The sequence below is a fragment of the Biomphalaria glabrata genome, chromosome 5 (assembly GCF_947242115.1).
Source record: "Biomphalaria glabrata chromosome 5, xgBioGlab47.1, whole genome shotgun sequence".
Lineage (NCBI taxonomy): Eukaryota > Metazoa > Mollusca > Gastropoda > Planorbidae > Biomphalaria > Biomphalaria glabrata.
Genome location: NC_074715.1, coordinates 30,795,374 through 30,807,001, shown reverse-complemented (window position 1 = coordinate 30,807,001; position 11,628 = coordinate 30,795,374). Strand labels below are relative to the sequence as shown.

The 11,628-nt window shown below is 31.3% G+C and overlaps 1 protein-coding gene across 2 annotated transcripts in view; it reads right to left on the bottom strand.

The window, feature by feature from the left end:
* Window positions 1-69: 69 nt before the first annotated feature.
* The window catches only part of LOC106078901 (transforming growth factor-beta-induced protein ig-h3-like), a 32,000-nt gene continuing 20,441 nt past the window's right edge, over window positions 70-11,628 (bottom strand). For both annotated transcript variants that reach the window (XM_013239975.2, XM_056028943.1), the window contains exons 4-16: window positions 11,357-11,485; window positions 10,814-10,908; window positions 10,489-10,676; window positions 8,559-8,750; window positions 7,874-8,024; window positions 7,629-7,769; window positions 6,498-6,710; window positions 6,085-6,221; window positions 5,694-5,861; window positions 5,247-5,345; window positions 3,595-3,741; window positions 1,376-1,466; window positions 70-947 (exon numbers count right to left, since the gene is read on the bottom strand). In XM_013239975.2, coding sequence (XP_013095429.2) covers window positions 655-947; window positions 1,376-1,466; window positions 3,595-3,741; window positions 5,247-5,345; window positions 5,694-5,861; window positions 6,085-6,221; window positions 6,498-6,710; window positions 7,629-7,769; window positions 7,874-8,024; window positions 8,559-8,750; window positions 10,489-10,676; window positions 10,814-10,908; window positions 11,357-11,485 — 2,044 coding nt within the window. In that variant the 3' untranslated portion in view covers window positions 70-654. The remainder of the gene's footprint in view (window positions 948-1,375; window positions 1,467-3,594; window positions 3,742-5,246; window positions 5,346-5,693; window positions 5,862-6,084; window positions 6,222-6,497; window positions 6,711-7,628; window positions 7,770-7,873; window positions 8,025-8,558; window positions 8,751-10,488; window positions 10,677-10,813; window positions 10,909-11,356; window positions 11,486-11,628) is intronic.

Below are 11,628 nucleotides of genomic sequence, written 5' to 3'. Positions count from 1 at the left end.
TTTTGTCTCCGAGTATTTTTTTTTTTTTTTTTTTTTTTGCAATATAGAAAAAAGTCACACATTTTGAAATAAGAAATGTATTTATATTTATTTATTTTCCAAAAAAAAAATAATAATATCATAGCCAGCAAAATAAAAGCAGTAATAAAAAGTAAAATTTTCAATGTAAAAATGGCATTTTTTTTTTTACAATAACAGACTTAAATTTCTAATTTCTGAGAGATTACATTAAATACAACAAGCTAGTTAAAAAAAAATTGCAACTTGTCAATAGCTTATCAAGTTCATGCATCAGCTAACAAACTAAATTCTGTTATATGGAAAACATTCTTATCATTAACTGAACTAATAGTCTTTATTATGCAATCAATTTAATTTTTTATATAACACACTAGCTTACATATAAATTTAAAAAAAAATACAAGGGGGTTAAAAAATAACATATTATGTACATCAAAGAATGTCAAAGTCATTTTAAGGTTTATAATGTCAGAAAGTGACACGAAAAATAACATCCGTCCCAAAAAATGTCAACTATTATTAGCAGCTTTAGTCTTCCACATTTAATTTTATGATTCAAATGTTTTGAGTTTCTGCAATGAGAAATTAACTAAAAAAATAGTACCAAAAAATAGATCATAGTTTTGGATACAATTAGTACAATGATAGGTCCAAAAAATTATTCATATCCCAGTCATCCCAATCTTCCCAGTCAGCAAAAGGATTAATTCTCCATCTGTTTCTGTGTGGTTCCTGCAGTAAAACTTGATCAATTTCAAATACATTTCCATTGGTTGCTGTTTGGTCGCACGTTATCACATGTGCATGACCAACTTTGGGTATCCCATCATGTGTGCGAGACAACTTTAAGCGGTCTTCTGCCAAAGTCACTATGTGAGGTTGATGAAAGCCATATCTAGCAAAAATGCCAGCACAGCAAAGATTATCTGAAATAAAAGTGTTTAATGTAGACTATTTAAATGTCTATTTAATGGCGAACCCTTCAACTTTTATAAAAAATTGTAAACTATACAATTTTAGATTCTAGCATATTTAATAATACACAAATTTATCTAGAGATTTTACCTCTTATTTGACTCAACTAAGTTAAACATTTTTTACTATGAGCATTTTAGAGTACTCATCCCCTCTCAAATTTCCTTAGCAACCATTGTTTATTTATGGTAACTAAAGATCTAAAATAATAATTGCTTAAATTAATAAATAAAAAATGCAAAACAATGAAAGCCTGTGTAATTCTATATAAGAAAATAAAAAAATAAAAGTAAGATATCTCTGACATTTTATTAATATTTATTTTTATTAAGCTTTTAGAAGTGAATTATTCAATGTGTTGATAACCCAAATTGTTCACCTTGGAAAATGTGATGTTTAACAAAAGTTTCAAGCTGCTCTGGATTTGTTTCAATTTTCTTGCGAGTCTTCTCATCAAGTTTTTCAAAAGCCTTAAGGAAACATAATAAAAAAATAATAAAAGAATGGAACAGAGACCAATACAGTCGTAAGAAGAAAAATATAAAAAAACATTTTAAAGAAAGACAATACCTCCATTTTTCAACTTACAGAGCGATTATTTTGCTCATAACTAATGAATGCTGATTTTTAAAAAAATATGGAGAGATAAAATTGTGATTAAGTGAATAAATCTACTAGACTTTATACCATTCTAACGATAGGCCTTAAAAAATAGACTTATAAGAGGGTGCGCAAAATGTTCCTGAACAATAATGTATGAAACTCTTTAATGAATAGGGCCTAAATGTGGAAATACCCCTGTTCAAGATAAATATTTTCTAGTCCTTTAGCCAAATTTAAACTATCTAGGAAAATAGTTAGAGCCATTGTAGAAAACCATGTCCACCCAGCTTGTAGCCTAGGTTTTGCCAATTCTGAAAGTGCAACTTGAAGAGAAGATAACATATTTAATTTATATTACTTTAGTTTATGCTAATTTTGATTTAATACATTTTTTTTCTTTGTGTAAATAAAGAAATAAAGTCAATTCTTACTGAAAGCCTACAAATAGATATTCAAAGCTTAATTCCAACTGTGAAGGCTGTAAGAGTGGACATAGGAAACTATTGAATGAAATGAATGAACTAAGTTGTATAGACTAAATAAAATCCTTGGACTTGGCCATTGCATTATAAATTATACATGGGTTAAGAAGATGTTGGCTGCTTCATTTATAGAATGACTATGCTTCATCTTGAAGAAAACTTTTTTTTTCCATTTAACTCTACAAATGAATTTTTTAGAAACATTCCTGTCCACATAAAATGCAGGTAAATGTGTCTATTTCTTGGTTTTAAAGGAATCAGCCATTTTTCATTAGGCACAATTTTCTTCCAGAGCTGAGACCAATGCTTTTTGGCTGTCCCCATGGATATCTTTGACACTATCACTCTCCAATTTGTGGAGGTTGTCTTCCTAGTGTCAACATTGATGCCCACTGCTTTAAGGTCTTGTTTGATTGCATACACATTTCTGAGGTGGGAACGACCAATTTTTATCTTGTACTTATTGTGAGTTGTGCATAAAAAAATGGCTTTCTTATTAGATCAGTGAAATAATTTCTCAACTCTACATTGATTCATTAAATTCATAACTGATTTACCCTCCAGAATTTAGGTTTTCTATTTCTAAAGAATACTACTGTAATGTAAAAGTGAAAAAAAGAACATCTAGATTCTTCTTTATTAAAGTGTTTTCCAAATTTTTTCCTTAACAGAACACTTATCTTATCTTCTTATCTTATATAATACAGACGTTACTTCAAAAAAGAAGATGATTACGTCCTACGCGTCATGCATTTAGTCATGCATATTAACCAATGACTTAAATTCTGCCAAGTCACTGGTTTTCCTGGCTAGCTCAGGCAACCCATTCCATGCTCTAATAGCACTAGGGAAGAAGGAGTATTTGTACAAATTTGTCCTAGCATATGGGACGAGGAATGTGCCTTTATCTTTGTGTCTTTCAGAGTATTTTATTAAATTTTGTTTTTGTATTTGAAGATTATGGTTCAGTGTTTTATGTATTATTGCTACTTTACTTTTGAGCCTTCTGTCCTGAAGGCTTTCTAAATTTAGTGATTTTACTAAAGGTGTTACTCTAGTCAAATGTGAATATTCGTTTGTTATGAATCGCACTGCTCTATTTTGTGTCTGTTCTAGTTTCTTAATGTTTTCTTGAGTTGAGGGGTCCCAAACAGAGGATGCATATTCTATTATTGGCCTAACCAAGGTTAAATAACATTTTAGTTTTATGTTCTTATTTGATTTATAGAAATTTCTTTTAATAAATCCTAATGCTTTGTTTGATTTTTTTGTAGTTTCATCAATATGTGGATTCCATGACAGTTTTTCATTTATTTTACACATACTGAGTATTTAACTGCACACTTAAATTTTTTTATTTTTTTTTTAGAAGTTAATTTAATGGTGGCATACTAGTTAATTATTCCAGTAGTTTGTGGAACCCTTATTCAGTTAGGGAAACTCTGATTTATTAAAATGACTTAATGGAAACTAGAGGATAATGACAAAAATTACTTCAGATTATATAGGTCACCTTATTATTAGGGGCAAGTATGGTCATAGGTCCATCTTCTTGCAAAGAATCAGCTAAGTCAGTTTTCTTAATAAGAGAAACAAAGGTGGAAAATTTCTTATCTTGGGCAAGTACATCTAGAACATTGCCAATAGGGGGCAACATCACCTGTAAACAGAAAAAGACATTAGCAATAAATTCTGATAAGAGTTTTAAAACAAGAAAAACATAAATAATAGTTAAAAAAAAACCAAAAAACCCAAAACTTATACAAAGTTTGGATCAATTATGTAATTAAATTTATTAAATTTGTTATAGATTAGACCAACAACAATAAATCTGGAAACATTTTTACCAATTTTTATATTTTTTTTTTAGTTCTAATTCATGCTTTTAGCTTTCTCAATATACAATGATCGTATCATTATCTGGACTAGTTGAGAAAATGGGGTTGGGGGGTGTGGGTTGGGGTGTGTGGGGTGGGGGAGGGTGAAGAAGAAAGGGACATCTGATTGAGTTTTACCATAATTGCTGTTTAAAAAGTAAATTTCCCTTTCAGATGTTTTGATCTATAGGGTAGATGATGTAAAGGTCATCTGTTTCTGTGGCCCATGCTTAACAAGGGTGGCCTCAGAGGCGCCCTGAAGATCCCAAAATTAAAAATCCAAGTCTTCACAAGGATTTGAACCCGGACCCTTGGTTCAGAAGCCGAGTGCTTTACCACTCAGCTACCAGGGCCTCCCCTTTTTAAATGCATTTATAAAAAAAAAAAAGAAATGAACTCATTGCTCAAGTCTTCTCAAGCCAACATCCATATGCTAGTGAGGTTCTTATGAAAATTGAAGATTGTTTAGTTATCTTTTGTTTGTTTCAAACTTACTTTAAAGGGTACTAAATATTATAAGCTTATGCCACCACTTCAGGTACAATTTCTTTCCGTTATTTGAGATTCTAATTAAAATAATTAATTACCAATAGTTAATTAACTAATTGCTTAATTTTTAAAATTGATTCTTGTGTTGTCAGGTAAAAGAAATTATTGTGACAAATTTTTGCTTGATCTAAGATTGGGTGTCTGAGAAATAAAGTGAACAAACCAGATAGACAGACAGAATGATCTCGAGTTAATATAAGCTTTGTAATAAAGTAGTTTCCCTTTCAGACCTTTTGATCTGTAGGGCAGATTATGTTAAGGTCATTTGTTTCTTCAGCCAATGGTTAACAAGCAGGGTGTCATGTGGCCAGCATAACGACTAACCGCCTTTACTTTTCCCACTAATGTCAGGTAACCATTAGAGCTGGGTGGACTCAGAGGCACCCGAACATCCCGAATTTAAAAATCTCAGTCTTCATCAGGATTAGAACCTGGGACCCCCATTTGGAAGCCAAGCACTTTACCGCTCAGCCACCACAGCTCCTTTGTAATAAAGTTAGATGACCTAAATATCAGCCACCACAGCTCCTTTGTAATAAAGTTAGATGACCTAAATATCAGGATGTTTATTAATTATTTAAACTTTCTCAAACTATAAACAAAAATGTTTTAGCATCAGAATGATTGAACTATTTTTTTTTAAATCTTAGTTATTATAAGCTAGGTTCATTAGTGTCCTTACTATTCATGTCTATGAACTTTTACATTATTTCTAATAAAAAATTACAAAAGCACATACTGATCCAATAACATTGATACGTCCATTACAAGCATCAATATTCATCTTCTTTATGGGGGCACATTGAACTGTTTTCACTCCTTGACTGAAGGATGAAAACTAGGAATCAAAATCACATTACAAATTAGTAAAAAATAGAAGTCAAGAAAACTAGTTTAACTTGACAATATATACATCAACTTAACTTTGACATTAAATAGAAAATTCATTATTTTATCATTAATAACAATAATTCTGAAGATAGAAACAATGTAAACAAAACAAGAAAAATGCTTTAAAAAATCTGAGAAAAAAGTAAAAGTTGTTGAAATTCATCTAAGAGGTTTTTTTTAATCATTCAAATAAATTCATCATTGAAATATTAAAGATGATACTTCAAGTTATACATGTAGACATGACTTTATTTCATTATTTATATTGTAAAGTTAAAGAAACATTTCTACCAACCTGTTGAAAACTATTGACTCTCACTTGCTTATTATCTAATGAAGTTACTAACTCATTGTTGTGGAGATGTCTGCACTCTCTGACACCAGGTGTAATGTGATAACTCAAGACAGAGTTCAGAAAGTCTTGGTTCTCACTCATTTTAGTTTTTACATCAGCATAAAGAGCCTTAGAGATACAAGATATATTTTTTTTTATAAAATCATATTTCTAAAAAGACTTAATATTTAACTTATGATAAAATTATTTAATGCTTTGATAAAAATGTTTCAAAATTTTTTCTCAATGGAAAAAAATATAGTTAACAAAATAAAACAAAATACATTTGATTAAAACATGGCTTTTTTTTTTTTTCGATGGATAAAAATTGATGAAGTAATGAACCAATTACCTGAATAGCTTCATTGGTTGGAGCAAAAATTGTAAAATTCTTGATGGTTGTGAGAGTTTTCTGAAGGTCAGATTTTTTTATAAGGCTTAACATTTCTGTGAGGCCTTGTTTCTCAAGAATGTCCAAAACACTGAGAGCTAAAGGTGAAAAAATAATGAAATGAAACACTTTTGAATTAAGTGATACTACTAAAATTATTGACTGTTTTATTGAATTTATATATCTATATGTAAACAAACAGAAATCATAAAATTAACCTGTCTTAGTTTAAAATTAATACTTATTGTATTTAAATGGTTTCATGAGTCTCTTGAAATTCATCTATAATGAAATTAGGATTTAAAGCTACATGCAAATCAATAAATTGTTTTGTTTTGACCTCTCAAAATATAACAAAACCTAAGCAATGTTACCTTCATCTGGAACCAGTACTTCATCTATAATGTGCAGTACACCATTAGTAGCCATGACATCAGCTTGAATCACCTGAGCTTTACCAACAAAGAACTTGTTGTCTTGGGTTCTGGTTACATTGACATACTTGCGGAGGTTGTTGATAGTCCTAGCTTCACTCTTGACTGCTTGAGCACAGATGACATTAGGTAACAAGTGATTTTGAAGAACCTCTGAAAGTCAAGTAAATTAGTTATGAGATTATGCTACATTTAGTAAATTAATATGCAGTTAATTTAATATTAACTTACTTAACATTGAGATGCTATACAAGGATCCTAGATATCATATACAAAGACTACATCACAAACAAAGAAATTAGAAACAGGATCACAATGCCTGTCAACAGCTGTAAAAAAATACAAACTAAAACTTTATGGCCATATCACATAGTCCTTAGAGCACCCAAAGACCTTCCTTCAGGGAACAGTACAAGGAAAAAGAGGCAGACAGAGAAAGCAATAGGAAGACAACATAAAAGAATGGAAGGGCCTGTCATTGAAAGTGATTCTATCCAATAAAAATTGTACCAACTGCATGACCGAATAGTAATAAAAATATGTGAATCTATATGAATAAAAAAAACAAAAAATGGTAAAAACCATTAGATCTCACCTGTCACAGCCTTATTGTGGCAGTGACAGGTGATCACTTAAACAATGTCCATGAGACACACTAGAGACTTCTGAGTTTAAGAGTGAGGAAGTGAAATGTAAGAGGGTGTTAATACTTGTTATTTAGTTCTGGACTTGTGCATCACACATTATTCAGTTATTAACTTAGTTATTGTGAGAGTCATATTTTGAGTTCAATAGAGAGTGTAAATAAGTATTTTGTTAAGAGTTGTTATGTGGATATTATTTGATTTCACTTAGCACAACCAGGTATTAAAAGGGAAAACTGTATTCATACTTGGATTATTATTTGTAATAACTATTTGTATACAGTCACATATCTTAAAATACATGTGATATCATCCTCTTCCAGAATGTGCAGTACACCATTAGTAGCCATGACATCAGCTTGAATCACCTGAGTTGTAGCAACTGTCACTACATTTATTAACTAATGTCACTTCAGTAGTTACTTACTTTCTAAGCATTTCACATCTCCGGCCAACAGTCTTTCTCTCAAAGATGAGGTCATTTTGTTAAATGCAGCATTAGTTGGAGCCAAGAGTGTCATCTGACCATCTTCATCAAGCTTAGACACATAGTTTGCACTGGCTAATACTGTAGAGGTAACATTTTAAAATTACATTTTTATTGCCATTATGATTAGAAAAATAAACAAAAAACAATCAAAATGTACAAACTTGGAGTTAGACCTAACTTACTTGTTTTCAAAGTGCTGAGTTCAGGACTTGATTTGATAATATCAAGTAAGGATTCCATCACAGGCTTTAAAACTTTAGTGACAGTGTGAATAACACCATTTGTAGCCAGAATGTCACTGGCAGTAATGGGGACACAGTTAGCTGTCATTAACTAAAGTAAATAAAAAAAATTAATACACTAAATATACAACTTTTTTTTCTAATAACATCCAATATATTCCAATATAAAAGTAAGTCAACACCAAACTTTAAGAAGTAGTGCAGGAATGGCAGCAAGCAAGATTTGAACCCAGATCTTTGATGACAGTCCAGAGCAGCTAGCTATATATGTACAATATGTATACACATACACATCTTTTTTATTTTAATAAAACAATTAACCTAGACTTTTGAGGGAACAAAACGCTATACATGTCACATGGAATAACAAGTTTGATGAATGTAAATTAGAATATAATGTAATTATTTTAGAATACAATATGAATCTTAGTAATATACATTATTTAAAAAAAAACATATTCATGGATGCAATTCTAACACATCAAGTCCTACCCACTTGTTTTAAATGAATAAGTCCTTAAAATATATAGAAACATTTGTTTCCAAATATTTTCATTAAACAAAACTTTAAGAAATTAGCAATACCAATTAGTAAAAAAAAAAAATAAGAACAACATCAACAGACCTTTTCAGGTTTGTAGAAATGATTGATTCTTATGGTTGCCCCTTCAGGATTGCCAGTCACTAGCAACTGCTCATCCTCCATGCTACTTGACCTTCGTAGTCCATCCACCATGTGGCTCAGCAAGACATTTTGAAGACTTTTTAATGCTTTGTCCACTGCTGGCTCTGAAACAGCTATCATAGCTGGAGCATCCTAAATAAAAAAAAAAGTTAATGTTTTTAAAATGCTCTTTTAATTTTTTAAAAAGAAAACTGATTTTAAACTTTTTTTTGCTTATTTCAAATATAAATATTGAATTATTCATGTTTCAAATGAATACGCATGTTAAGGTGATAATAAAACAGAAGCTAGGCAAAGATGATTTCTATTTAGAAGGAAAATAAAAAAATAGAAGGGTTCAATGTAACACTGAATGCAATGAAGCAAGAGCTTGCTAATACTCAAAGGAGAATATCAGAGCTAGTGTCTGCTAATGGGCCTGGAGTGTCAGAGGAGATGTTTGAGATTTCAAGAAGAATCTGAGAAAGACTCACAGGATGAACAAGTGCTGGTGGTTTCTCAATCAACAAGGAGTGAATCTACCCAAGGAGGAGAGAATGCTGCTTCTGTGTTTGTTGACACAGATAGGATAGATAAATGGATAAAAGTATCATATCATGTTGTGAAGGAAGTAGGCCAAGCCAAGACTACAGTTGTACAGTCTTTATATGTGTTGGCCATTGTATAATGTAAGACTAGGACAGTAGTAAAATAGAAAAAAAATTGACTGACAATTTTATATTTGGTAGAGGAGTTATTTGTAAGCCTTTGATAATTTACAATAAGAACTTTGTTGCTTTAAAGTTACAAATCATTTGGTTATATATGTATTTTGGGTTAGGTTTTGTATATCAACAATAATGCCACAATAAAAAAAAGACTAAGATTGGTTATAGAATAAAAAACAGTTCATATGTTAGTGTTTCTGGAGACAGTCCAGTATTGTTAACTGAGAAGTTTTGGACTTGGGTATTTGGTTAGCCACAGGGACAACATAGATGGATGTATTTGGTTAGCCACAGGGACAACATAGATGGATGTATTTGGTTAGCCACAGGGACAACATAGATGGATGTATTTGGTTAGCTACAGGGACAACATAGATGGATGTATTTGGTTAGCTACAGGGACAACATAGATGGATGTATTTGGTTAGCTACAGGGACAACATAGATGGATGTATTTGGTTAGCCACAGGGACAACATAGATGGATGTATTTGGTTAGCCACAGGGACAACATAGATGGATGTATTTGGTTAGCCACAGGGACAACATAGATGGATGTATTTGGTTAGCTACAGGGACAACATAGATGTATTTGGTTAGCTACAGGGACGACATAGATGGATGTATTTGGTTAGCCACAGGGACAACATAGATGGATGTATTTGGTTAGCCACAGTGACAACATAGATGGATGTATTTGGTTAGCTACAGGGACAACATAGATGGATGTATTTGGTTAGCTACAGGGACAACATAGATGGATGTATTTGGTTAGCCACAGGGACAACATAGATGGATGCTCTTTATTACTGAATTAAATGTTATGAATTGATATCACTTGATTGTTTTAATTTTTATTGTTGGCCTTCACCTATGTTCAACTGTTACTTGGAAGTTTAGTTCTGAAATCTACTTGAACATAGTTTACTCAAGATACAGCACAGTTGTCCAACAAGTATTCAAACCTCTATTTACCTGATGTGCCTTAGACTGTTGCTACTAACTTCTCCAAAAACAAATTGCCTTCTTTTTAATAATTTGAGAATGATTTTAAAACTTTTAACAATGATTGATATGTCTTCAAGAAAGCCTTATAAAAACTTTATTTCTTTGACTTTCTGAATCATTCTGCGGGTAGTTAAGAAAGATAGTACACAATCTTACTTTCAAAATGATTCCAGCTCCAGAATCCATCAAATCACCATCCAGACTAAAAGCTCCATTCTGAGGTATGAATACAGTATAGTTATTAGTCTGAAGATCCTCTGTCAGTTTCAGTGTCTTCACAGCTTTGACAAAATCAGTCAGTCCTAACTCTTCAGCTTTTTCAATCAAATTGAGATCAGAGACAGCTAAAAACAAGATATTTTAATTAAGTTGATTTATGTGATGCAGAAGTAGACCTACAAAATACAAAGTCTGTAATGGTCTAATAGTTTATACATATATATATTTTATAGAACCTAAAAAAACCTCAACAGTTTCTTACCATTAGGACATCCGTAATCCTCAGCTTGTCGACTGTAGCCATGGCAACACTCATAAATCAGGGTATAAACTTTACGTCCAGTTCTATCCACTTGACTGAAATGACAATTTTTTAATAAATGACAATGTTATTATCAAGGAATATCTGTTAATAATGTTTTTCTTATCAATGGCACTAAATTACATTAATTATTTATTTAACAGATATTCCTTGATAATAACATGTTTTTCATATCAATGGCACTAAATTAAATTAATTATTTATTTAACAATAATTTATTTTGCTCTAAGATGCAGAGGTATGAGATTTAATATGCTAAACTAAATGGCAAACAAATAGGAAACTCTTTAAAACATCATCCCAACCTTACTCTTATCTTTTCTGATTTAATTTTACATCAAGAAAAACTCTGTCTGTTCTATACTAATATCAAATGTATAGGCTCATTCCACAGGCATGCTAATTGTTTTCTGATTATTTAATTGTTACTAAGAAATTAGTTTAACATTTTAGAGCATTCTTGAGCTCTACATTTCTACTCACACCATCTTACACTTGTAAGCTGTTTCAGACTCATCACAGGACTGGAAGTTTGTGCTGAAATGTCTGACCATGTCCTGGGTCTCTGTGCTGTTGTCTACCTCTCTAATCTCATTTTCACAAACATTAGGGCTGCATTTGTATATAAAAAATTAGTTTGCGTGAAAATTACATTTCATTTCCTTCAATTACCAATATTTAAAAAAAAATCACAGTTTAACTGACATACTGCTGATCTAGGACATTAACAATAAATTAGCTAGTATTTAGCAATG